The sequence below is a fragment of the Mobula birostris genome, chromosome 9 (assembly GCF_030028105.1).
Source record: "Mobula birostris isolate sMobBir1 chromosome 9, sMobBir1.hap1, whole genome shotgun sequence".
NCBI classification, from domain to species: domain Eukaryota; kingdom Metazoa; phylum Chordata; class Chondrichthyes; order Myliobatiformes; family Myliobatidae; genus Mobula; species Mobula birostris.
This window is the reverse complement of record NC_092378.1, coordinates 46377771-46404275: the sequence shown is the minus strand read 5'-3', so window position 1 is coordinate 46404275 and position 26505 is coordinate 46377771. Positions and strand designations below refer to the sequence as shown.

Below are 26505 nucleotides of genomic sequence, written 5' to 3'. Positions count from 1 at the left end.
AACTTTAAAAGGGAACTTTTAAAGTGGTTGGCTGCGGATGAGGCAACCCACATGGTTCCACCACTCTTTAATTACTCCAAATCCAAAGATCCTTCAGTTCCTGGAAGGCAACAATCTGCAGGTGCAGAAGTCTAAAATGAAAACCAAAAATGTTGCAGGTTAGGTGGCATCTGTGAAGAGGCAGTGTTTCAGGTAGCTGTTCACTTTACTTTTCTCTAGAGGTGAGTTCCACGGTGATTATGACATAGAACATTACAGTACAGTATAGGCCCTTTGCCCCAAAAAGTTGAGCTTGACCCTTTAACATACTCTAAGATCAATCTAACCCTTCCCTTCCACATAGTCCTCCATTTTTTAAAATCACCCATATGCCTATCTAAGACTTTCTTAAATTCCCCGAACATATCTGCCTCTACCACCACCCCTGAGAGTGCCATGTGCTCCTAGCATTTGCCTTTTCCAGGGCTAGTTTTACTGAGATATTAAAGCTAGAAGAAAAACCCCTCCTTGTGCTGCGTTCAGTTGGTCAGTCTGTGAGTCCCAGACTTCAGCAGAGGTCAAACATGAAGAATGGTGCAGAAAGCTATGGTGGGTCAAAATATTCCTGGTTTAGAGGAACGAACGTGGTGAAAATTAAAACCATCTGGGGCTTCCAGTTCTTGTCACTGTTCAGTAGGATGTGTGTGGTAAAAGAGAACAGCATCTTGCTCTGTTGTGCTGCATACTTCTGTCACCAATCCTGCTTCACAGGTGATGAATGGTAACTGGAATTTAACTTAAATATATCTGGAATATATTGAAATGGGGAGCATTTTACTCTCCAGTAGGTCTCATTCTCTCTTTAAAAGCAGCCTTGTAAATCTGCTCCTTAAAAAATGTCTGATTTGTCAAATAGCATCAGATATCTGCTGATTGACAACTGTCAGGTTGTAATTATAAACCCACTGGCTCCCACTGACCCCAAGAAACCTGTCACACCACCTATTATCTCTTAAATGTCCACAGGGAAATGCGGGAGGGGTATTAATTACTGCCATATCAGTGTTGCCAAATAACAGTTCAATAAAACCTGTTCTGGGAGGGACCTGTCATTTTTTTCTGTGGTTCAGTTGTTGCTGACACAAACACTTTATGTTCAAGTTTTGCAGTTCCCAGAATGTGTTGCTTCACATATGAAATTTTAAGATCTTGAATCAAGAGCATTTCGCAGGTGTTGGCAAGATAGGCTGTTAACATTTTCCCAAAGCAAGGCAGAAAACTCTTAAAGAGGCGAGGGGATTTAATTCCACCGTTACTGGAAGAGCCAGGAGAAGGCCGTGCACGAAGCGTGCCTGAGTCCTGAGTCGCACAGTAAGCTGTTACGGCTTAGTGGCACATTTTTTTGTGCTGTTAAAAGGGTAGAAATAAAAAAAGAGGGATTTAGGCAAAGAGGTGTGGGAGATTTAGGAAGTGGCAATGTGTTCAAGGACCTTCTTGAGGAATGTTGAGTGGTGACTGGCAAGGGCAGAAGGTGGCTTGTCCCTAAGGAGAGGGGATGATGATTTTGAAAGCGAGGACGTTGCATTGAAGGAGGAAATCATTTATGGTGCTGGCTAAAATTGCAGAATTATATTGGATGTAAGGAATGCTAAGAGACTTTGGGATAGAGCGCATGGGGGGTGGGGAACTATTAATAATGCCATTTCACATAGGAAGGTTTCATTCAGCACAGCACTGACATCCATCTTCACTAAAATTCCCTGGTGGCCAGGCACTCAGCTCTACCAGTCTATGTGTAATTAGTGTGACGAGAATACACATAGATTAAGATGTTAGCTGTCCTGTGCTGGCACCAGTGGGATCAGCAGTTGGTCTGCCACCTATCTTCAGGAGAGAGAGAGATAAGGAAAACAATGGAGCAGCATTTGGAGATGTTAATGAAGGGACGGGAGAGTTTAACGGAAGGAGAGCTGTCAAGATCGGCTCCCCCTTTGAACCCTGAACTGTTTGAAGTGATGGACAGGCGATACCCCAGCAGGGGGATAAAAAGGGACAGGTTCACTAAGGCAGGACACACACGACACCCCAAGGTAACGAGACCCTGGAAGCGGTGCGTCTCCCACAAGTTGGTGGGAAGTTTTGGACGGCTGATCGCGGGATCAAGCCATAGACACACAGGGTGGAAAGGCACGATCGGCGGGAACCTGGTGTGTGTCCACCCTTGCCTGGGTGCCAGGTTCACCGCAGAGAAATGGTCGTATCTGGAAACAGAGGGGTCACGGTCGGTGACCTCAGATGACATCACAAAGGGTTCGCATGAAAGCTGACTGCGAAGAATATCGAAGGTCTGTGTGGAAACCGTTTGAATATTCATTCGTTTTGCTCTCTCTCTCCTTCCCCCCACTGTCCATCTCCCACGGCAGCGATTACTGCGAACTGAACTGAACTTTGCGTCACTTTGAAACTGGTCATTTACCCCTAGACAACGATAGAGCTTGATTGATCCTGTTATCTTAATTCTGTGTACATGTGTGTTTATCATTGCTGAACTGTTGCATTTATTATCCTTTTGATTAGAGTACTGTGTTGCTTGTTTCTTTAATAAAACTTTCTTAGTTCTAGTAATCCAGACTCCAACTGAGTGATCCATTTCCGCTGGTTTGGCAACCCAATTACGGGGTACGTAACATTAGGTATCACAACGAACTGAGAAAGATAACATATTTGAAGTTTGTCATTACTTAAATTAGCTCCCAAGCACTATTTGTTTGCTCTTCTTGTTCCATTTGTAATTAATTTGAACAAACAGTCATCAGTAAAATGATAGGTGGATGATATAAATCATGTTTTTTGCTGGCAGTTTTTGTTGCTGAAGGCCATGCAATGTCATATTGATGCTTGTGTGAATCCTCGTTATTATGACCCCCTTCGGTGCAATTTACTCTCTGTCCCAATAAACACACGCCTCAAAGTTTTGATACACAGTCGCCTTGCTGGTCTCCTGCACAATATCCCTCTTTCTGGTCGCGCTCCCATTTCTGAGAGATCGCCAGGCTGCTCTTCCCGTTGCACCAGCTCCCTGGCTCCTGGCGCTGCCCCCTTCCAGTCATTCCATCACCTCTGGGCTTTTCTGAGCACTCTCCCACTCAAAATACTTCACCATCACTGCCACCCATTTTCTTTTGTGCAATTCAAACAAAATGGTTCCCTATTTGGGGAGGGAAACAGCAAAAGGAAATAGAAAGAGGAGCAGTAGAAGTTGGCCCTCTGTCATTCACTGTGATCATCGCTGGTCCACTATACCCTGTTATATTCCCACTCTTCCCCCCCCCCCCATACCCCTTGATGCCTTTTACATCGTGAGATTGATCTCCTTAAATATGTTCATCAACTTGGTGTCCACAAGTTCGTCACCCTCTGGATGTGGAAATCTCTCCCACTTGCAGTCCTGAATGCCTTACCCAGACTCCTGAGACTGTGATCCCTCATTCGGCAAATTCGAGCCAGAAAAAAATACACAGTACAGGCCCTTTGGTCCATGATGTTGTGCTGATCTTTGAAACTATTCCATGATCAATATAACCCATCCTTTCCACACAGCCGGCCATTTTTCTTTCATCAGTGTGGTTCTCTTAGATACCATTAACAACAATGTTACATTATTTTTTGGTTTGCCACCTAAAACAGTCAAAATTCTCTACAGATGTACCATGATTGGCTGCATCACTGTCTGGTATGGGGGGGGAGGGAGGGGTGCTACCACACAGGATCAAAAGAAGCTACAGAAAGTTGTAAAATTAGGTAGATCCATTTTGGGTACATCTTCAAGGAGCTGTGCCTCAGAAAGGCAGTGCCCATTATTAAGGACCCCCATCACCCAGGACATGCCTTCTCATTGTTACTGTCAGGAAGGAGGTACAGAATCCTGAAGGCACACACTCAACGAATCAGGAGCAGCTTTTTCTCCTCTGCCATCTGATTTCTAAATGGACATTGAACCCAGGAACACGACCTCACTTTTTAAATTATTTCTATTTTGCACTATTTTTAATTTAACTATTTAATATACTTAATGTAATGCTTTTATTTATTTTTTTCTATATTTAGCATGTATTTCATTGTACTGCTGCTGCACAGTTAACAAATTTCATGACATATGCTGGTGATATTAAACCTGATTCTGACATTACAGGTGGAGTCTGTGTGTGTTGTGATGCAGCTAGTTGAGCCCTATTTGAAACTTGTGCATTTCAGTGCAATTTGCACTGATTTATCTACTCTTGAAAGAATACCAACCTTGTCCACCCAATCGCTTGCAATGTGACTGACCCATCATGTGAGGAATCAGTCAGCGTGACCTTCGCTACGCTGCCTTTGCACTGAGCGTGTCTTTTCTTGGGCAATGTGACTATAATTCAGAAATGTGTAGAACACTGAGAACAGGAGGGTGCCACTCTGAAAATGGAGCCCCAATCCGTTCTGGAGCAGGTGGCAACGCTCCTTCACATCACAAAGGGGGGTGATGACTGGAATCATGAAAATTCCACAAGATATGTGAATATTGGTTCAATTAAACATTTCAAACTATGATAGACACGGGAAGTCAAACACATAAAAGCAAAATGGAGGGCATGGAATAGAGCAAAAATTGGTGAGAAGGAAGCTTTTAAAACCAACAGAAGGGAATTTTAAAAAAGCCATAAGGAGGGAAAAGATAAAATATGAAGATCAGCTAGCCGATAATATCAAAGATGACACTAAAACATATTCAGATATACCGTTTAAAGAGTAAAAGACAGGCGAGAGTAGATATTAGGCTGCTGGAAAATGACGCTGGAGGGGTAGAAATGGGGATCAAGGAAATGGCGGGTGAACTGAATAAGTATTTTGCATCTCTCTTCACTGTGGAAGACACAAGCAGTATGCCAAATGTTCGAGAGTGTCAGGGGGCAGAAGTGAGTGCAATTGCTAATACTAGGGAGAAGTTGCTTGGGAAGCTGAAAGTAGCTAAGTCACCTGGACCAGAAAGAATACGTCCCAGGGATCTGAAAGAGGTAGCTGAAGAGATGATGGGGGCATTAGTAATGATCTTTCAAAAGTCAACAGATTCTGGCATGGTTCCAGAGGACTGGAAAATTATAAATGTCACACCACCCTTTGAGAAGGGAAAGAGGCAAAAGAGAGGAAATTTTAGACCAGTTAGCGTGACTTCAGTGTTTGGAAGGTGTTGGAGTCGATTGTTAAGGATGAGGTCTCAGGGTACTTGGAGGCACATGATACAATATGCCAAAGCAGCATGATTTACTTAAGGGAAAATCTTGCCTGACAAATCTGTTGGAATTCTTTGAGGAAGTAATGAGCAGGATAGACAAAAGAGAATCGATAGATGTTGTGTACTTGGATTTTCAGAAGACCTTTGATGAGAATGCTGCACATGAGGCAGATTAACAAGATACGAGCCCATGGTATTACAAGAAAGATACCAACATGGATGGAGGATTGGCTGATTGACAGGAGGCAAAGAGTGGGAATAAAGGGTGTCTATTCTGGTTGGCTGTCGGTGACTAATGGTGTTCTGCAGGGATCAGTGTTGGGACCGCATCCTTGTACGTTCAATGTCAATGATTTGGATGTTGAAATTGATGGCTTGTGGCCAAGTTTGCGGATGATACGAAGATAAGTGGAGGGCCAGGTAGACTGAAGAAGCAGGGAGCCTGCAGAAGGACTTGGACTGATTAGGAAAATGGGCAAAGAAATGCCGGATGGAATACAGAGTCAGGAAGTGTATGTTCATGCACTTTGGTAGGAGGAACAAAAGCGTAGCCTGTTTTCTAAATGGACAGAGCATTCAAAAATCTGAGGTGCAAAGTGACTTGGGAATCCCTGCGCAGGATTTCCTAAAGGTTAACTTGCAGCTTGAGTGGTGGTGAGGAAGACAAATGCAATGTTAGCAGCAATTTCACAAGGACTAGAATATAAAAGCAAGAATTAATACTGAGTCTTTATAAGGCACTGGTGAGGCCTCATTTGGAGTATTGTGAGCAGTTTTGGATTCCTTATCTAAGGAAGGATGTGCTGATATTGGAGAAGGTTCAGAGGAGGTTCACAAGAATGAGTCCAGGAATGAAAGGGTTACCATATAAGGAGCATTTGATGGCTCTGGGCCTGTACTCGCTGGAATTTAGAAGAATGAGGGGGGATCTAATTGAAACCTATCAAATGTTGAAAGGTCTAGACAGAGTGGATGTGGAAAACATGTTTCCTATAGTGGATAAGTCTAGGACCTGAGTGCACAGACTCAGAATAAAGGGACATGCATATAGAATGGAGATGAGGGGAATTTCTTTAGCCAGAGGGTGGTGAATCTGTGGAATTTGTTGCCTCAAGTGACTGCGGAGGCCAGGTTGTCGGGTAGATTCTTGATTAGTCAGGATGTGAAAGGTTACGGGGAAAAGACAGGAGAATGGAATTGAGAGGCAAGATGGATCAGCCATGATTGAATGGTGGAATAGACTCAATGGGCCGAATGGCCTAATTCTGCTCCTCCCTCTTATGGCCTTATTGATCTATCGTGCCGAAGGGTCTGGGCCTGAAACGTCGACTGTGCTCTCTTCCATACATGAATTCCTCCAATATTTTGTGTGTATTGCTCGGATTTCCAGGATCTGCGGATTTTCTGTTACTTATGATCAGTCTTGTTATTATTGAGAATCAGAATCATAGAACCAAGATCCAGCTTAGTTAAGCTCTTATTGAATGTTTTAATTGTGTTGAGTGGCTGAGCCCTACTCCTGCCCTCTTGTGTTGATCCATCATGATGCTCTGACTCAGGAAAATGACTTTTACCTTTGCGAGAAACTCATCACATTCCTTGGATAACAAATTCCAGTGGCTGTGGTCCATTTCACTGGGGGCAATGGGCTCACCCTGTTACATCCTATATTCTCCCCTTCTCCCACGGCCCAGATCGGACTCCAGCCTACCTGATTCTTTCAGCCATCCACAGCTAACTGTTCTGACTGAATTGAGCAGTGATGGTACTGGCAGGACAGAGAATTAAATCATCTTCTCTGGACTGTGGGCCTGGTGGGCAATTGTGAAAACGTGCAGGCCGTGATTGATGTCAGTGGATTTTATGGAAGAGGTACAAATGAAGAAGCCCAGTGAGCATGAGATGGACCTAATGGAGAACAGGTTTCCCATTTTAGCTGTAATTAGTTGGAGGAAAAGGCTTTATAATGAGTGACCTGGCCAATACCTTGTGTTTGTCATCCCATTTAATTTTGTGGTTGTACTGACTTTTTCTTTTGGACCTCTGGTTCTAATGAGCTCCAAGCCATGATACCACAGAGCATCTCATGAAGCACAGCAAGTTCCTGAACAGTAACAAGGTCTCAGGGGGTGGGTCCTGAGCCCTCACCAGGAGACCACCTTAATTTACACAATTTTCCTTAAGAAAGCATTTTTGACTTTTACATCTGATCCCCCTCTGAGGCCTGACTTTTCTGCTGAGGAACAAACAACCTCACAAAAAACATTCTCAGCAGCAGTTCTCTTCATAACCTTCAAACTAAAGTACATACATCCCGGCCCAGTGTCTAAACTCAAATCTCTGACAGCCCGACCTACTGATTGTCTGCTTCAGAAGGCTCCTCAAATCCAAGGTTTTGTTCATCTTATCTTTTGACTTTGGGTAGATATCATTCCTCCAGCTCTCCTGTGAAATGTATCAGATCCCCTCATGCCATGTCAATTCAATTTGATTTTAGTAAACCTCAATACTGCCAGGTCAATGAACACAACATTGTGCATGGTGTGAAGATGTCAATCCCTCTCATTTCTGGGAGTCTCTGCAAATAATACGAGAACAGAATCTCAGTTTTTTCCCCTCACCATCCCTTTCTGTTTTGAAGTTATGTTGTATATTTTGAAGTTTATTCGTGTTTGAAAAACAGAAGGAAAATAAATTTTGCAATGGAATGAGCATGAAACCATTTATTTTCTGAGCAGCAAACACAAAAGTGCTGGCGGAACTCAGCAGGTCAGGCAGCATCCATGGAAAGGAGTAAAGAGTCAGGGATTTGGGCCGAGACCTTTCATGAATCTCCAACATTTCTTATGTCTTGTTCTGGATTTCCAGCATTGACAGAATCTCGGGTTTGCAATTTATTTTCTTGTCATTTTTTTGGGATCCAGATATTGCTGGCAGGGTCAGCGTATACTGCCTGTCCCAAATGCCCTTCAGAAAGTAGTGGGTGATTGCTTTCTGTGCAGTCCTTGTGAAACTGCTTCCACGGGAACTTCCTGAATGGAGAAAGGTGAAGGATCAGTGACATATTTCCAAGTCTGAGTGACGTGATACTTAGAGAGGAACCAACAAGCAGTTATGTTCCCAGGTGCTTGATGTTATTCTTGTTGTGAGAAGGACTTGGGAGAAACCATTGGGGTGACTAGATAGGTAACTGCAGTTTATTTTGTAGATGTTGCACACTGCAAATACTGTTATGGAATTAATGCTGCACATTAAGGGACTGACTATTCTATCACCTCTTCTTTCACAGTCACTGGACAACAAATTTTTTCAGAAGTGTTTCTTCCTCAGAATTTTTTTTGTTTATGATAGACTGCTTGAAGATGAACGCAAATCTAAGATCAGACTACTTGTATCACGTAGGAATTTGGAGAAAGAACAAATGAACTTTTATTGAATATAATGTGTTTAATTGCATAATGGTGCTGACGCTTTACAATAGTTCAACTAAGTTAAAATATTTTGTTAATGATTTTCATTTGTACTCCGTGTCTGAGGCTTCTCGCTTAAGTGTCCAACAATAATTCGCCAGCATTGATGGATTCCAGTTGCCCTGGTATCCTTTCTCCATGACCATAATGTCCTGGTGAAACCTCTCACCATGTTCGTCACTAACAGCACCAAGATTTGGAGGGAAGAAGTCTAAACGGGAATGCAGAAAATGAATCTTTAGTGACATGTTGCATTTCATGGTTCTATATGCTTGAAGCATGCTTTCAACCAGCTGCATGTAGATTAGTGCTCTGTAGATGCCGAGAAAAATTTCAACAACTTCCTTGAATTCCTTCCATGTGATTTTCTTCTGTCCCACTAGAAAGTCTTCAAATTGCCTGTCATTGATGACCTGTTTGATTTGTGGACCAACAAAAATGCTTTCCTTAATCTTGGCATCAGTTATTCCGGGAAGCATCTGTCTCAAATATCAAAATCCTTCATAGAAATGTTTGTGCCTGGTGATAGCAAATTCCATCCTTACAGTCCTGAACCCAATAAGGGTCCTGACAAAGGGTCTGGCCCGAAACGTCGACTGTACCTCTTCCTAGAGATGCTGCCTGGTCTGTTGCGTTCACCAGCAAATTTAATGTGTGTTGCTTGAATTTCCAGCATCTGCAGAATTCCTCGTGTTTAAATTATTCCTAAAACCTGTCCTGCCATGCAGCAGCCATACAGCCTAAGCATGCCCAAGCATGTCTGGACAAGATAGGAAACGTTCCAGCTTACATTGTAGGCAACATTTTAATTGACTTGAATTATGAATTGAAATAATAAACATAAGTTTATTTAAAAATGGTGCATGATAGGGAAATTTCATGGTGATTTTCATGATCAGTAGCCCAAAATTCATAAGGTACACCTAAAGGTATTCAGGAAGCAAAATCTTTGTTGACCAGTGTTATCGTGCTGGCTATCAAAAATTGTTGTGAGGAGCTGCACATGCACATTGAAGATGGCAAAGCTAAATTTTCTCAAGAAGAAGAGACTAAGGTGTTTTACAACAATGAGATAGTGATTATATTTATCTTTGGCTTGCAGATCATAACATTTAAGGAATTGGTGAGGCCAGTCAGCATATACTGTGCAAATGAGAATCTCTAGCGTCCTGCATGAACCTCAGGGTAGTATAGGGTGACTTATACATACTTTGAACGTGCCAATTACAATTGAGGGTAAATTCTCCTTAATGGATTTGCTGGTTGTGTAAAGACTTAACCAGGGTGTTTTGGTCTAGTGTTGCTCCTCAACCTGTTACTGCAGCTGGGGTAGATTTGCAAGAAAAGAGGCCGCTGCTGTGGCTGCTGGGTTCCCTTCTGCACCCTTCCATTGCTTTTGACCCGGCACACTTTCTTCCATCCTCCTTTGACATTTTTATGTGTTCTGTACACACAGTCAGGAGTGGCAAACTTGAGGGAGTCTCTGGTACTGTATCACTTTACTGTGCCCCACTGGTTTGCCCTGTTCAGATCGAGAACATCAATCTGGCAGTGTTACAGATGAGGGCACAGTTCGTCAGAGCAAACGTAAGGCAGGCAAATGAGGTTAATGTTCAGATCAGCAACTATCTAGTAGAATGGTGGGACACCAGTAACGAACTGAATGAACAACTTCTCTTTCTATGTTACTGCCTGCTTCATTTAGCTTTCGAGGGAGCAAAACAAAAAATGGCATGGCAGAGAACATAGAGATATTGCGCCAAATGTTTAACCTGCTCCAAGATCAAACTAACCCTTCCCTCCCACGTAGCCTTCTATTTTTCTTTCATCCATGTACCTAAGAATCCCTTACATTAAACAAATAATATTCCTGTGCAAGTGGAGTCTGTGTGTGTCTTGATATAGCCAGTTGTGTCTTTTATATGTCCTTATAGTATCTGCCTCTACCACTAATCCTGCAGTGCATTCCACACAGCCACCACTCTCCATGTAAAAGTACGTTCTGCCTCTGACGTTCCCTCCTATGCTTTACTCCCAGCACCTTGTAGTTGTGCCCCCTTGTATCAGCCATTTCTGGCTTGAGAAGAAGTCTATACTGTCCACTCGATCTATGCCTCATCATTTTGTATACCTCTGTGAAATCACCTCTCATCCCCTTCTCTCCAAAGAGAAAAGCCATAGCTTACCCAACCTAAACTAATAAGGCATGCTTTCTAATCCAGCCATTATCCTGGTAAATCTCCTTTGCACCCTCTCTAAAGCTTTGATATCCTTCCTATAATGGGGCAACCAGAATGGAACACAATACTTCAAGTGTGGTCTAGCCGGGTTTTATAGAGCTGCAGCATTACCTCATGACTCTTGAACTCAATACACTGACTAATGGAGGCCAACACACGATATGCTTTCTTAACCACCCTAGCAATTTGCTCTGTAATTTTGAGGGATCTATGAATATGGACCTCAAGATCCATCTGTTCTCCCACGCTAGTAAGAATCCAACCGTTAACGCTGTACCCTGCCTTCAAGTTCGACCTTCCAAAATCAATCACTTCACACTTTTCCAGATGGAGCTCCATCTGTCACTTCTCAGACCAGCTGTGCATCCTATCAATGCACCATTGTAACCTACATCAACCTTCTACACTATCCAAAACACCGCCAACCTCATGTCCCCTGCAAACCTACTAACCTCCACCTCACCCTTACTTCCACTTCCTCATCCAAGCCACTTATAAAAGTTACAAGGAGCAAGGATCCCTGCGGAACACCACTGGTCACTGACCTCCAGGAAGAAAACGCTACATCTGTCACCACCCTTTGCTTTCTGTGTTCATGCCAGTTCTGAATCCATGCTGCCAAGTTTCCTGGAACTCGTGCCTCATGACTTTCTGAACGAGCCTTCCATGGGGAGCCTTGTTGAACACCTTACTAAAATCCATATACATAACATCCTCTGTTCCACCTTCATCAATTTGTTTTGTCACATCCTCAGAGAACTCAATCAAGCTCATGAGGCCCGACCTCCCCCTCAGAAAGCCATGCTGGACTGTCCCTAACCAAACAATGTTCAAATGCTCGTAAATCCTGCCTCTAAGAATCCTCTCTAATAGTTTGCCCACCACTGATGTAAGACTCACTAGTCTTAAACTTCTAGTGTTATCCTTATTGCTTTTCAAAAAAAAATTGTGTCATCTTAATTTTTTATGTCTCATCTTACGGTCCACTCATTTTGTCTGTCGTTTTGAACCAACAAACTGTTTGGAATATTTAGCTCCTGACCTGAGTTATCACTTTACTATATATCTGCATTAGCCATGTTATCATGCCCTTTACTTCTCTCTATGCAGTAATATTAATATAATTTGTTTATATGGAATGCTTCACAGGTTCATATATATTGTCTTTTACCTCGCCCTTTTTCTTTGTTATAACTTTTGTTAGATAGATAGACATACTTTATTGATCCCGAGGGAAATTGGGTTTCGTTACAGTTGCACCAACCAAGAATAGAGTATAAATATAACGATATAAAACCATAAATAATTAAATAATAATATGTAAATTACGCCAGATGGAAATAAGTCCAGGACCGGCCTATTGGCTCAGGGTGTCTGACCCTCCAAGGAAGGAGTTGTAAAGTTTGACGGCCACAGGCAGGAATGACTTCCTATGACGCTCTGTGCTGCATCTCGGTGGAATGAGTCTCTGGCTGAATGTACTCCTGTGCCCACCCAGTACATTATGTAGTGGATGGGAGACATTGACCAAGATGGCATGCAACTTGGACAGCATCCTCTTTTCAGACACCACCGTCAGAGAGTCCAGTTCCATCCCCACGACATCACTGGCCTTACGAATGAGTTTGTTGATTCTGTTGGTGTCTGCTACCCTCAGCCATTGCATTGCATTGTTGCCATTGCAGCTGACCCCTGACGCTCCCTGTGAAGGCATTTACTGATGCCGTCTCTGGTCTTGATTTTCATTCAATGACCTTTCAAAAAGCAAGAAGCAAGAGAGCTTGCTGGAAATGTGAAATTAAAACAGAATGTGGTGGAAGTACTCAGAGACCCTGGTGAGACAGAAAACACCAACTGCTTTTCTTCACTCCCAGATGTCACCTGAATTGCCGTATATCACCAGCACTTTCCAGTTTTTTTTCTTAGTGCTGTCTCCCCATTTAGCTTAAAGCATGGAGGCACCTTCACAGCCTCCCACAGTCTCCGATGCTCCTGTAACTTCAGCCTTTAAGGCCGACGTAAGAGCATCCTCTAGGAGGGTGGACCCACAGAAACTATCTGACCCAGATGGGGTACCTGGCCGAGTATTAAAGACCTGTGCTGATCATCTGGCTGGAACTTTCTCAGGTATCTTTAACCTCTCACTTTGGTAGTCTGAGGTACCCACCTGCTTCAAGCAGGCTTCAGTTATACTGTTGCCTAAGAAGAACGTGGTAATCTACCTCCATGACTATTGTCCTGTAGCACTGATTTGAGAGAAACATGTCACCTCGCAAAGCAGCAGGCCCTGATGGAGTACCTGGTAAGGCTCTGAAAACTTGTGCCAGCCAACTAGCGGGAGTACTCAACAACATTTTCAACCTCTCACTGCTACAGTCGGAAGTTCCTACCTGCTTCAAAGAGGCAATAATTATACCAGTGCCTAAAAAGAGTAGTATGAGCTGCCTTAATGACTATCACCCAGTAGCACTCACATCTACAGTGATGAAATGCCTTGAGAGGTTGGTCATGGCTAGAATAAACTCCTGCCTCAGCAAGGACCTGGACCCACTGCAATTTGCCTATTGCAACAAAAGGTCTATGGCAGATGCAATCTCAATGGCTCTTCACACAGCCTTAGGTCACCTGGACAAGATAAACACCTACGTCAGGATGCTGTTTGTCGACTATACATCAGTGTTTAACACCATTATTCCCATAATCCTGATCAATAAGCAACAGAACCTGGGTCCCTGTACCTTCGTCTGCAATTGAATTCTCAATTTCCTAACCGGAAGACCACTATCTGTGCAGATTGGTGACCAGATCTTCTCCTTGTTGACGATCAACACTGGCGCACCTCAGGGGTGTGTGCTTAGCCCACTACTCTACTCTCTCAATACCCATGTCTGTGTGGCTAGGTATAGCTTAAATGCCATCTTTAAGTATGCTGATGATACAACCATTGTTGGTAGAAACTCAGGTGGAGATGCCAGGGGTACAGCAGCGAGATATACCAGCTCGTTGAGTGGTGTTGCAGCAGCAATCTTGCACTCAGTTTCAGTGGGATGAAAGAGCTGATTGTGGACTTCAGGAAGGGTGAGCCAAACATGAACCAATCCCCATGGAAGGATCAGCAGTGGAGAGAGTGAGCAATTTCATGTTCCTGGATGTCAAGATCTCTGAGGATCTAACCTGGTCCCAACATATTGATGCGGCTATAAAGAAGGCAAGACAGCGACTATATTTCATTAGGAGATTGAGGAGATTTTCTTTGTCAACTAAAACATTCAATAACTGCTATAGATATAACGTAGAGAGCATTCTGACAGGCTGCATCACTGTCTGGTATGGTGGGGGAGCCACTACATAGAACCAAAAGAAGCTTCAGAAAGTGGTAAAATTAGTAATCTCCATCTGGGGTACTAGGCTCTCTAGTACTAGCCCCACCACTCTCTTGCCCCCCCCTCCCCTGCCTCTCTCTCCCTGCCGCCCCTCTCTCCCTCCCCTCCCCTCTCTTCCCAACACCTCCCTCTCTCCCCTCGCCCTGTGCCCTCTTCCCCCTCTCCTGATGTTGTCCGCGAAGTTTAGGAAGGCAGGTCAATACATTGGAACTGAGATGCCAGAGTTTCTCTAAATTGGTGCTACTCGAAATAAGGAATAGAGAAGTTGCAGTAGTCTAGTGAGGGTTTGTTAGGACAAAGGCAATCTTATCACCAGTCCCAACAAAGCATCTGCCTCAGCTCAACGCCCAGTCTCCTCCCCTCACACCCCCCAGCTCTGTCAAGTTATTCTACGTACTCATAGAACATAACCCTTCAACCATCCAGCCCCTGAGGTACCATGGATAACTCCACTCACCTCAAAAGGAAAATTAATGCCTGCCTGCACAAACATAGCCTTTCCTAATGTTCTGTCATTGGACTATTCCATATATCAGTCAGGTCAACCTCTGATTACTTCTAGTGCTTTAGCATCCTTCCTTAAACAAAGAGAGCAGCACTGTACACAGTACAGCAGATGTGCTCTCAACAATGTCCTATATAACTGACAAATAATCTACTCTATTTTAATTCAATATAGGACAAAAGCATTTGGTGAGTTCAATTATACCCCTCACCCAAACAGCTCCCAAACACATTAATCCCCAAATCAATGAAGTTGGGCAGAGGAACTCGCAGTTAATTTCCATGACTTTAGCTCATACAGCATGCAACACAAGGGAGCAAGAAGTGTTTTCATTCCTGCTGTCTGAATAAGATGAATTTTGTTTTCGCTTGTGGTGCAGACTGTGCCATAATTCGTATTATCTTTTGACGTGCAGTACACCATCTGGTGCATACAGAGTGGTAGGGAGGGCAAGGAGATTAGAGGTTAGGCAATTAAATTTGTTTGTGAGAGATCAGTACTCTGCTCTGGCTACAAAAGTAATGTGAAAGCTTTCAACATCTGTATGAGTCTGTTTTTGATACTGAACAGCCCCAAGCACACCTGTGAGAAGCAGCCAGCTCCTACACTGAGGGGCTTACTAATCGTGACTGCTGTTTGTTCAGAGTGATTTGACCTTGTTTTCTGCTGGGGTACTTAAGAGAGTATTGGTGTCAGTGGGCAAGAAGGTATAATGTCCCATCATTCTGGGAAGCTCTTCTCTCTCCAAAGAGATCATTGAATTGAGCATTTTGATTGCAACCTTGGATATTGTATGGTCTGATGGTAATATTGGAAATGAGTTACTATTTTTTATTATTGTTAATTTAAGCAGCTTGTCTTGCGTACTGTTTGTACAGATCAGATCATTGCACAGAGACTGAGGCAGAGCAAGTTAAACAGTAACTGATTGCAAAATAAAGCATAACAACTACAGAGAAAGTGCAGTTCCTGTGAGGGCCACAAAGGAAGAGAGAATGTATCGAGTTGGAATTGATTTACTTGCTTAGTTATTATTATAATAATTGTATTTTTAAAATTTTTCTCAGCTTAAGCTGGTAAATCCTGAGTTGTGGTCATAGCCAAGCACACACATTTCTCAACTGCGAGGAACTTTTGAACAATTCTTGTGGTGTTTAGTATTGTGACTTTCTGAAGATTTACATGAATATTGCTGTGTAGGCCTAATTGTTTAATGCTATTGTGCAGTGATTTTGGGATGATACCAGTTGTAGGTATTACTACTGGGACAATGAATATATTGTTCATGTTCAATAGTCTTTCATCGTTGTTATTATTATTTGTATTCGCACAGTTTGTCTTTTGCACATTGGTTGTTGATCAGTCTTTGGTTCTGTGTAGTGTTTCATTGGTTCCATTGTATTTCTTTGTTCTGTGAATGCTCATTAAGAAAACAAATCTCTGTCTAGCTTATGGTGTTAATATACGTACTTTAATAATACATTTACTTTGAACTTTGGTTTTTATTGTCACATGTACCAAGATACAGTGAAAAGTTTGTCTTGAATACCCTTCATCCGGAACAGTGTATTGAGGATTCCACAGTGATTTTCCAGTTGTAACTCTGTGAGAAGGAATTGTTGTTTTCGGCACTCCCTTTATGTTGAGAAAGACTTCCAGTTTTTGTTGTGAGGGGGCTAGTGGAGCCTGTAGACTACCATGGGTGGAGGAGTGGGACCCCACAGGTGACTGACTGCATTATTGCGCACGGCTCCTGCTGCCTTCCATGTGGACCTGGGGGAGACACTCGGAGTGTTTGGTGATTTTCCAGCAGGTTGAACGTCTTTATGGAGGCAGAGGAGACTGCAGACGGCGGAGGAGGAATCTACTGGAGGAACTGGCTGAGCAGCACCTGTGGGAGGAAAGAAATTGTCCATATTTCAGCAACCCTGGATCAGGACTGAGAGTGGAGAGAGAAGGTGGCCAGTATAAAGGGGAGAAGGGGAGTGGTACGACAGCAGTAACATTTATTTGTGTAATGGGGGGGTGAAAGGTGACAGGCAGGTTGAGGCTGCATGGTAGCATGTGGTTAGTGGTGAGAATACAGCTCTGAACTGCATAGTCTAAATGGACTAAGGTGACCTCTTTCTACATTCAGTGGCCACTTGTACACCTGCACGTTAACACATATACCTAATTAGTCAATCATGCAGCAGCAACTGGATGCATGAAAGTATGCAAACGTGGTCCAGAGGTTCAGTTGTTATTCAGACCAAATGTCAGAATGAGGAAGAAATGAGTTCTAAGTGACTTTGACCATAGAATGATTGTTGGTGCCAGATGGGGTGATTTGAGTAGCTCAGAAATCGCTGATCTCCTGGGATCTTCACGCACAACAGTCTCGTGAGTTTACAGTGAATGGTGCGAGAAACAAAAAGAAAAATCTAGTGAGCGGCAGTTCTGTGGGCGAAAATACTTTGTTAATGATAGAGGTCAGAGAGAATGGCCAAATTGGTTCAAGCTGACAAGAAGGCAACAGTAACTCAAATAGCCACATATTACAAGAGTGATGTGCAGAAGAGCATCTTTAAATGCACAACACATTGAACCTTAAAGTGGATGTGCTGCAGCTGCAGAAGACCACGGGCGTAGACTCAGTGACCTCTTTGTTAGCAATAGGAGGCACCTAATAAAATGACCACAGAGTGTATGCTGTAAGGAGATATGGTCCTCTGCACGGAGCAAACCTGTTTCTGTATAATTCAATGTAATTCGGTATAGTAATGCTGCTATTCTATACATTCCCTTCCAGGTTAAACATCCTGTTGGGTGGGATGAACCCACTGTACTTCCACATGGTCAACGTGGGCCTGCACTGTGCTGTGACCTTACTGTTGCTCCACACATGTGACAAGGCCGTGTTCCGGGACCGGCGTCTTGCATTCTTTGCTGCTCTTGTCTTTGCCGTGCATCCTGTCCACACTGAAGCTGTGAGTACCAGTCTAACATTCTGGAGTAGCCATGACACCCATGTTCCACTTACTCCCATTTTGTAGATCCATAAACGTGTAAAGCCTTCTCTTTATTAGAGTCCAAAACTAATTGCATTGCTATTGTCTTTCTCTGTCTCACCCACAGCCCACACTGCTCTCCTGCTGTGACCCGCACAGACACATACAGTACTGTGCAAAAGTCTTGGGCACATATATATAGCTAAGGTGTCTAAGACTCGTGCAGAGTACTGAAGTAATTCTAAGTATTGCACTATATGTAAAAAAAACAAATTTCATGACATACATGAGTGATGATAAACCTGATTCTGATATGGGTTTCTATTGCAGACTGAGAGTGGGAAGATGGCAGAGAGAGGGGAATCATGGTTGGGAAATGGGGAAGGGAGAGGGGAGGGAGCGGGAAGCACCAGAGAGACATTCTGTAATGATCAATAAACCAATTGTTTAGAATCAAATGACCTTGCCTGGTGTCTCAGGACTGGGTGTGCCTGCAACTGTGCCACCCCCCCCCCCCATTCCCTGACGCTCCTCTGCCACCTGTCCCACACCTCCCTTGTGGCACTCCACCCTTGTCATTCCCAACATCCCTTGCTCCCACCAGATTTATAAACGTGCTGTCCGTTCCACGTTGACAAATGCAGTGTCCTGCAAAAGTCGGAGGCACCCTACTTATATAAGTGCAGAAGACTTTTACACAGTACTGTATAATCCTGCATCTTCCTTCAGTTCAAGCAGCCTGCCTGGTTCGTGTGTGGCTCCTCCCTCACTTTGTTTCTCAAGCACTCAATCTATAAAGTAGGAATGCCCAAAAATTGGAAGGACATAAAACCAGTGGATGTGAATTTTAATCAGTGAGGAGTTAAGCTGAGGAAGATCACGCGAGGTGAACAACGATGAGGGGATAAATGGTTGGAACACTCTGCAAATCGAGGTCACGGGGGCGAGAACATAGAAGAGTGCAGCACAGGAACTACCAAAAACTGCATTGAGCACAATGCCCAATTAAACTGAATCTCTCCTGTTTGCACATGATCCATATCCCTCCATCCCCTGCATTTTCATGTGTTTATCCAAAAACCTCTTCAATACCAGTGTTGAATTTGCTCCACCACTACCTCTGACAGCATATTCCAGGCATTTACTGCCCTCTGTGTAGAAAAATTTGATCTGCACATCTTCTTTAATCATTTTTCTTCTCACTTTCCATGGATGTCCTCTGGTACTTGACATTCTGATCCTGGAAAAGAATATTCTTATTTTTCAACTGAACCCCACCACAGTAGAAATAGTGGAGAGAAGTTGGGATAGACAAAGTGATCGCGATCTCACTTCCTCACAATGGCTCTGGGATTGGGATCAAATAGAAGATGACAGCAGAAGGTAACATGGCTGAGATATCCATAATAGCCAGTTGATGATTGTGAATTCAGTCAGCAGTGAGTCATGGCTGTGAGGGGAGACAAGATATAGTGTGGACTTCAATTTGCTCTAGGATCTGGTTTGATTGTGCGGAGTCAGAATAGATTTATGTAGGAGAAATGAGGCCTGATAAATCTGTGCTTTGATGTTGTACCTAGCAGAATAAATAAGGAGGTACCATTAGATGCAGGGTCTTTGAGCTTTCAGTGCCACAGAAGATTACTAAAGTTAGACACACAGATTTGGGGGTAATGTACTGACTTAGATTGAGGATTGGTTAATAGGAAACAAAGTAGGACATAATGGGTCACCTTTCAGGGGACTGTGACAATGGGATACTGCCACTCTGTGGATCCAGTTGTTCACAAATAGTTCAAATGATGCTATGATATAATCCCAAAGATGTCCTGTACAATTTAGTAATGCAGTTGGTAAATACATTGGAGTTCCTTCTGTCCCTGAAACTACAGTTTGTCTTTTTCTTTGATGATTGATGTCTGAATTGCTCCCAGGAAATGCAGAAATCCATAGATCACCTCAGAGAGTGAACAAGTTTCTGTTGGGGCTGTACAAGGGTTGTAATTAATTCATCAGTCTATTTGAAATGGGAATTGATTTCAGTTTTAATCATATTTCTTTGTATGGCTCGACAATGCAAGAACTAACTGAACCATATTAAAGTTGTTGAAGTGCAGCAAAATATTCACCAGGCGACGTAACTTACCTTTACAAACTGTTCCCCTGTGCACTTTGACTTCCATTTTGTGAACATTCCTTATCCTTGTTTTGTTTCAACTGCGAGGATATGAGTATAAATGGGGAGGCATCAAAATAAGCAAAGCATAGCACAATCTTTCTCAGTTTATTATCGAAGTACGTACAGTGTCTGTGAAAAGTATTCACCCACCCTTGGAAGTTTTCATGTTTTATTGTTTTACGACATTGAATCACAGTGGATTGAATTTGGCTTTTTTAACACTGATCAACAGAAAAAGACTCATGTCAAAGAGAAAACCAATCTCTACAAAGTGACCTAAATTAATTACAAATATAAAACACAAAATAATTGATTGCATAAGTATTCACCCCCTTCAAGTCAATATTTAGTAGATCACCTTTGGCAGCAATTACAGCCTTGAGTCTGTGTGGTTAGGTCACTATCAGCTTTGCACATCTGGACACTGCAATTTTTCCCCATTCTTTACAAAACTGCTCAATTTCTGTCAGATTGCACGGGGATCATGAGTGAACAGCCCTTTTCAAGTCCAGCAGAGAATTCTCAATTGGATTGAGGGCTGGACTCTGACTTGGCCACTCCAGGACATTAACTTTGTTATTTTTAAGCTATTCCAGTGTAGCTTTGGCTTTATGCTTGGGGTCATTGTCTTGCTGGAAAACAAATCTTCTCCCAGTTCTCTTGCAGACTGCATCAGGTTTTCTTCCAGGATTTCCCTGTATTTTGCTGCATTCATTTTACACTCTAACTTCACAAGCCTTCCAGAGCCTGCTGTAGTGAAGCATCCCCACAGCATGATGTAGCCACCACCAGACTTCATGGTAGGGATGATGTGTAGTACAGTATTTGGCTTAAGCCAAACATAGCACTTAATCTGATACCCAAAAAGCTCAATTTTAGTTTCATCAGACCATAGAACTTTCTAGCTGACTTCAGACCCTCCCACATGCTTTCTGGCAGACTCTAGCTGAGATTTCATGTAAGTTTCTTCCAACACTGGCTTTCTCTTTACCACTCTCCCATAAAGCTGCAACTGGTGAAGCACCCGGGTAACAGTTGTATGCGCAGTCTCTCCCATCTCAGCCACTGAAGCTTGTAACTGCTCCAGAGTTGTCATAGGTTTCTTGGTGGCCTTCCTCACTAGTCCCCTTCTTGCATGGCCACTCGGTTTTTGAGGACAGTCTGCTCTCGGCAGATTTGCAGCTGTGTCATATTCTTTCCATTTCTTGATGATTGACTTAATTGTACTCCAAGAGATATTCAGTGACTTGGAAATTTTCTTGTATCCATCTCCTGTCTTGTGCTTTTCAATACCCTTTTTCAGAGTTGCTTGGAGTGTTCTTTTGTCTTCATGTGTAGTTTTTGCCAGGAAACTGACACCAGCAGTTGGACCTTCCAGATACAGGTGTATTGTTACAATCAATTAAAACACCTTGACTGCACACAGGTGATATCCACTTACGTGACTTCTAAAACCAATTTGGCTGCACCAGTGATGATTTGGTGTGTCATATTAAAGGGAGTGATTATGTCTGCAATCAATTATTTTGTGTTTTATACTTGTAATTCATTTAGATCACTTTGTTAGAGATCTGTTCTCAGTTTGACACAAATGTCTTACTCTGTAAAAAAAAAAGCCAAATTAACTCCACTGTGATTCAATGTTGTAAAACAGTAAAACATGAAAACTTCTGGTGGAGGGGGAGAATACTTTTTATAGGCACTGTATGTGTCACCAGGTACCAAACTGAGTTTCATTTCATGTGTGGGAAGATACCTGCAATTCCCTATCCCACTTTGCATTTGGTAAGTCTTTGGCAACACGCAAAATGTTGGAGGAGCTCAACAGGTCAAGCATCATCTATGGAAAGGAATAAACAGTTGACATTTCAGGCCGAGACCCTTCATCAGGACTGGGGAAAAAGAGTAAGAAGGTGGGGGGAGGGGAGGTAGAAGCACAAGGTAGCAGGTGATAGGTGAAACTGGGAGAGGGGAAGGGGGTGAAGTAAAGACCCGGGAAGTTGATTAGTGAGAGGGAGAATCTGATAGGAGAGGGTAGAAGAGAATAGAAGAAAGGGAAGGAGGAGGAGCACTGGGGGGTGATGGGCAGGTAAGAAAAAAGGTGAGAGGGAAATGGGGATGGTGGAGGAGAGAGAGGGCAATTAACGGAAGTTTGAGAAGTCGATGTTCATGTCTTCAGGTTGGAAGCTACCCAGACAACTTGATGGCATGAACATCAATTTCTCAAACTTCCATTAATTTCCTCCTCTCTCATTCACCATCTCCATTCCCATTTCCCTCTCACGTTTTTTTCTTACCTGCCCATCACCCCCTCTGTGCTCCTCCCCCTCCCTTTTGTTCCATGGAGCTCTACCCTCTTCTATCAGATTCCCCCTTCTCCAGCCCTTTATTTCTTTCACCAATGAGCTCTTTACTTCACCCCTCCCAGTTTCACCTATCACCCACTACCTATTGCTTCAACCTCCCCTCTGCCCACCTTCTTACTCTGACTTATCTTTCTTTCCAGTCCTGAAAAAGGGTCTTGGCCTGAAACGTTGACTGTTTGTTCTTTTCCATAGATCACTGAAATCAATTCCCATTGTGTATGTGTTGATTTGGACTTCCAGCATCTGCAGCTGTTCCCGGGTTTGCTGTGTTTTTGGGTGACAAGACTCTGCATGCAGAGGGTGTATGGGAACACTAAGAAATTGATCCTGCTCTTACTGATACTTTGAGTTAATGATGTATGTGGTTCTGACAACTGCAGTTGTTTCACAGGTAACCGGAATCGTGGGGCGAGCTGACGTATTGGCTTGTGTGCTCTTCCTATTGGCCTTCCTCTCCTACCTTAGGTGTGTATGACTGCAGCCTTCATTAATAAACTTCTCGCATGACACTGAAGTCCGACATCACATTTACCTTTACAAGGACCGGCCTGTTACACGGGGAGGGAGTGTTGACTGTGTTCATAGAAAATATTTTCTGTAACGTGAAATCACATCATGCAAGCATACAGTATGTCAAGTAATTTCACATAAACTTCAGAGGAGTGAGTTTTCATTCCATATTCTTATTTTAGTAATTTATGAATTCTGTAAAGGACAAATTTCCATTATGAAAACTGCCATAATGGGGGAGTCATCTATATGAATTGTTTTGAAGTTGTATAGAAATTTTTGATTAAAATTTATTCTTGCTATGTAACTACTGTTACTGAAATGTTAATTCTAAACATTATCGTGGAGTCAATCTGCTCATCATGCACACATTGAAGTTGCTGACCTTGTAATTTTTGAGAGTAGTGTTCGTGAAGTGAGTCAAGCATTTGCAAGTTGCGTTCACACCTTTTGGAAGAGTTTCATTCATTGCCAGTAAGTTGCCAGTTCACTGCACATCCTGGAAATAGGCTGTTAGCTCGTGGCATTTATCTTGCTAAAAAGATTTTGTGGAACTAGTCAGGCTTTTAACTCCCAAATTTAGAAAATCATGCCTCGTAAGATTCAGGCCTGTCATAATTGTGCTGCTGACGGTTGATGTGGCATAATGATCAAAGATAGCTTATATCGTGTCCAGGATATCCTGAAGTGGGAGGGTGAGGAGCCAGAGGTCGTGGTACATATAGGTACCAATGACATAGGTAGGAAAGGGGAAGAGGTCCTGAAAGGAGAATATAGGGAGCTAGGAAGGGAGTTGAGAAAAAGGACCGCAAAGGTAGTAATCTCGGGATTACTGCCTGTGCCACGTGACAGTGAGAGTAGGAATGCGATGAGGTGGAGGATAAATGCGTGGCTGAGGGATTGGAGCAGGGGGCAGGGATTCAAGTTTTTGGATCATTGGGACCTCTTTTGGCACAGGTGTGACCTGTACAAAAAGGACGGGTTACTCTTGAATCCTAGGGGGACCAATATCCTGGCAGGGAGATTAGTGAGGGCTACTGAGGTGACTTTAAACTAGAATGGTTGCAGGGTGGGAATCAAATTAAAGAGGCTAGGCGTGAGGAGGTTAGTTCACAACAGGGGGATGGGAACCAGTGCAGAGAGACAGAGGGGTGTAAAGTGAGGGTAGAAGCAAAAAGTACTAAGGAGAAAAGTAAAAGTGGCAGGCCGACAAATCCAGGGCAAGCATTAAAAAGGGCCACTTTTCAGCATAATTGTATAAGGGCTAAGAGAGTTGTAAAAGAGCGCCTGAAGGCTTTGTGTGTCAATGCAAGGAGCATTCGTAATAAGGTGGATGAATTGAAAGTGCAGATTCTTATTAATGATTATGATATAGTTGGGATCACAGAGACATGGCTCCAGGGTGACCAGGGATGGGAGCTCAACGTTCAGGGATATTCAATATTCAGGAGGGATAGACATGAAGGAAGGGGAGGTGGGGTGGCGTTGCTGGTTAAAGAAGAGATTAACGCAATAGAAAGGAAGGACATAAGCCGGGAAGATGTGGAATCGATATGGGTAGAGCTGCGTAACACTAAGGGGCAGAAGACGCTGGTGGGAGTTGTGTACAGGCCACCTAACAGTAGTAGTGAGGTTGGAGATGGTATTGAACAGGAAATTAGAAATGTGTGCAATAAAGGAACAGCAGTTATAATGGGTGACTTCAATCTATATGTAGATTGGGTGAACCAAATTGGTAAAGGTGCTGAGGAAGAGGATTTCTTGGAATGTATGCGGGATGGTTTTTTGAACCAACATGTCGAGGAACCAACTAGAGAGCAGGCTATTCTGGACTGGGTTTTGGGCAATGAGGAAGGGTTAATTAGCAATCTTGTCGTGAGAGGCCCCTTGGGTAAGAGTGACCATAATATGGTGGAATTCTTCATTAAGTTGGAGAGTGACATAGTTAATTCAGAAACAAAGGTTCTGAACTTAAAGAGGGGTAACTTTGAAGGTATGAGACGTGAAGTAGCTAAGGTAGACTGGCAAATGACACTTAAAGGATTGACGGTAGATATGCAATGGCAAACATTTAAAGGTTGCATGGAGGAACTACAACAATTGTTCATCCCAGTTTGGCAAAAGAATAAATCAAGGAAGGTAGTGCACCCGTGGCTGACAAGAGAAATTAGGGATAGTATCAATTCCAAAGAAGAAGCATACAAATTAGCCAGAGAAAGTGGCTCACCTGAGGACTGGGAGAAATTCAGAGTTCAGCAGAGGAGGACAAAGGGCTTAATTAGGAAGGGGAAAAAAGATTATGAGAGAAAACTGGCAGGGAACATAAAAACAGACTGTAAGAGCTTTTATAGATATGTAAAAAGGAAAAGACTGGTAAAGACAAATGTAGGTCCCCTGCAGACAGAAACAGGTGAATTGATTATGGGGAGCAAGGACATGGCAGACCAATTGAATAATTACTTTGGTTCTGTCTTCACTAAGGAGGACATAAATAATCTTCCGGAAATAGTAGGGGACAGAGGGTCCAGTGAGATGGAGGAACTGAGCGAAATACATGTTAGTAGGGAAGTGGTGTTAGGTAAATTGAAGGGATTGAAGACAGATAAATCCCCAGGGCCAGATGGTCTGCATCCTAGAGTGCTTAAGGAAGTAGCCTAAGAAATAGTGGATGCATTAGTGATAATTTTTCAAAACTCGTTAGATTCTGGACTAGTTCCTGAGGATTGGAGGGTGGCTAATGTAACTCCACTTTTTAAAAAAGGAGGGAGAGAGAAACCGGGGAATTATAGACCGGTTAGCCTAACATCGGTGGTGGGGAAACTGCTGGAGTCAGTTATCAAGGATGTGATAACAGCACACTTGGAAAGCGGTGAAATGATCGGACAAAGTCAGCATGGATTTGTGAAAGGAAAATCATGTCTGACGAATCTCATAGAATTTTTTGAGGATGTAACTAGTAGAGTGGATAGGGGAGAACCAGTGGATGTGGTATATTTGGATTTTCAAAAGGCTTTTGACAAGGTCCCACACAGGAGATTAGTGTGCAAACTTAAAGCACACGGTATTGGGGGTAAGGTATTGGTGTGGGTGGAGAATTGGTTAACAGACAGGAAGCAAAGAGTGGGAATAAACGGGACCTTTTCAGAATGGCAGGCGGTGACTAGTGGGGTACCGCAAGGCTCAGTGCTGGGACCCCAGTTGTTTACAATACACATTAATGACTTGGATGAGGGAATTAAATGCAGCATCTCCAAGTTTGCGGATGACACGAAGCTGGGTGGCAGTGTTAGCTGTGAGGAGGATGCTAAGAGGATGCAGGGTGACTTGGATAGGTTGGGTGAGTGGGCAAGTTCATGGCAGATGCAATTTAATGTGGATAAATGTGAAGTTATCCACTTTGGTGGCAAAAATAGGAAAACAGATTATTATCTGAATGGTGGCCGATTAGGAAAAGGGGAGGTGCAACGAGACCTGGGTGTCATTATACACCAGTCATTGAAAGTGGGCATGTAGGTACAGCAGGCGGTGAAAAAGGCGAATGGTATGCTGTCATTTATAGCGAGAGGATTCGAGTACAGGAGCAGGGAGGTACTACTGAAGTTGTACAAGGC

General features: G+C 43.2%; 1 protein-coding gene across 2 annotated transcripts in view; it reads left to right on the top strand.

The window, feature by feature from the left end:
- tmtc1 (transmembrane O-mannosyltransferase targeting cadherins 1) overlaps positions 1-26505 on the top strand; it is a 187719-nt gene that overhangs the window by 6440 nt on the left and 154774 nt on the right. For both annotated transcript variants that reach the window (XM_072267978.1, XM_072267979.1), the window contains exons 2-3: positions 17641-17818; positions 22776-22849. In XM_072267978.1, the coding sequence (XP_072124079.1) occupies positions 17641-17818; positions 22776-22849 (252 nt within the window). The remainder of the gene's footprint in view (positions 1-17640; positions 17819-22775; positions 22850-26505) is intronic.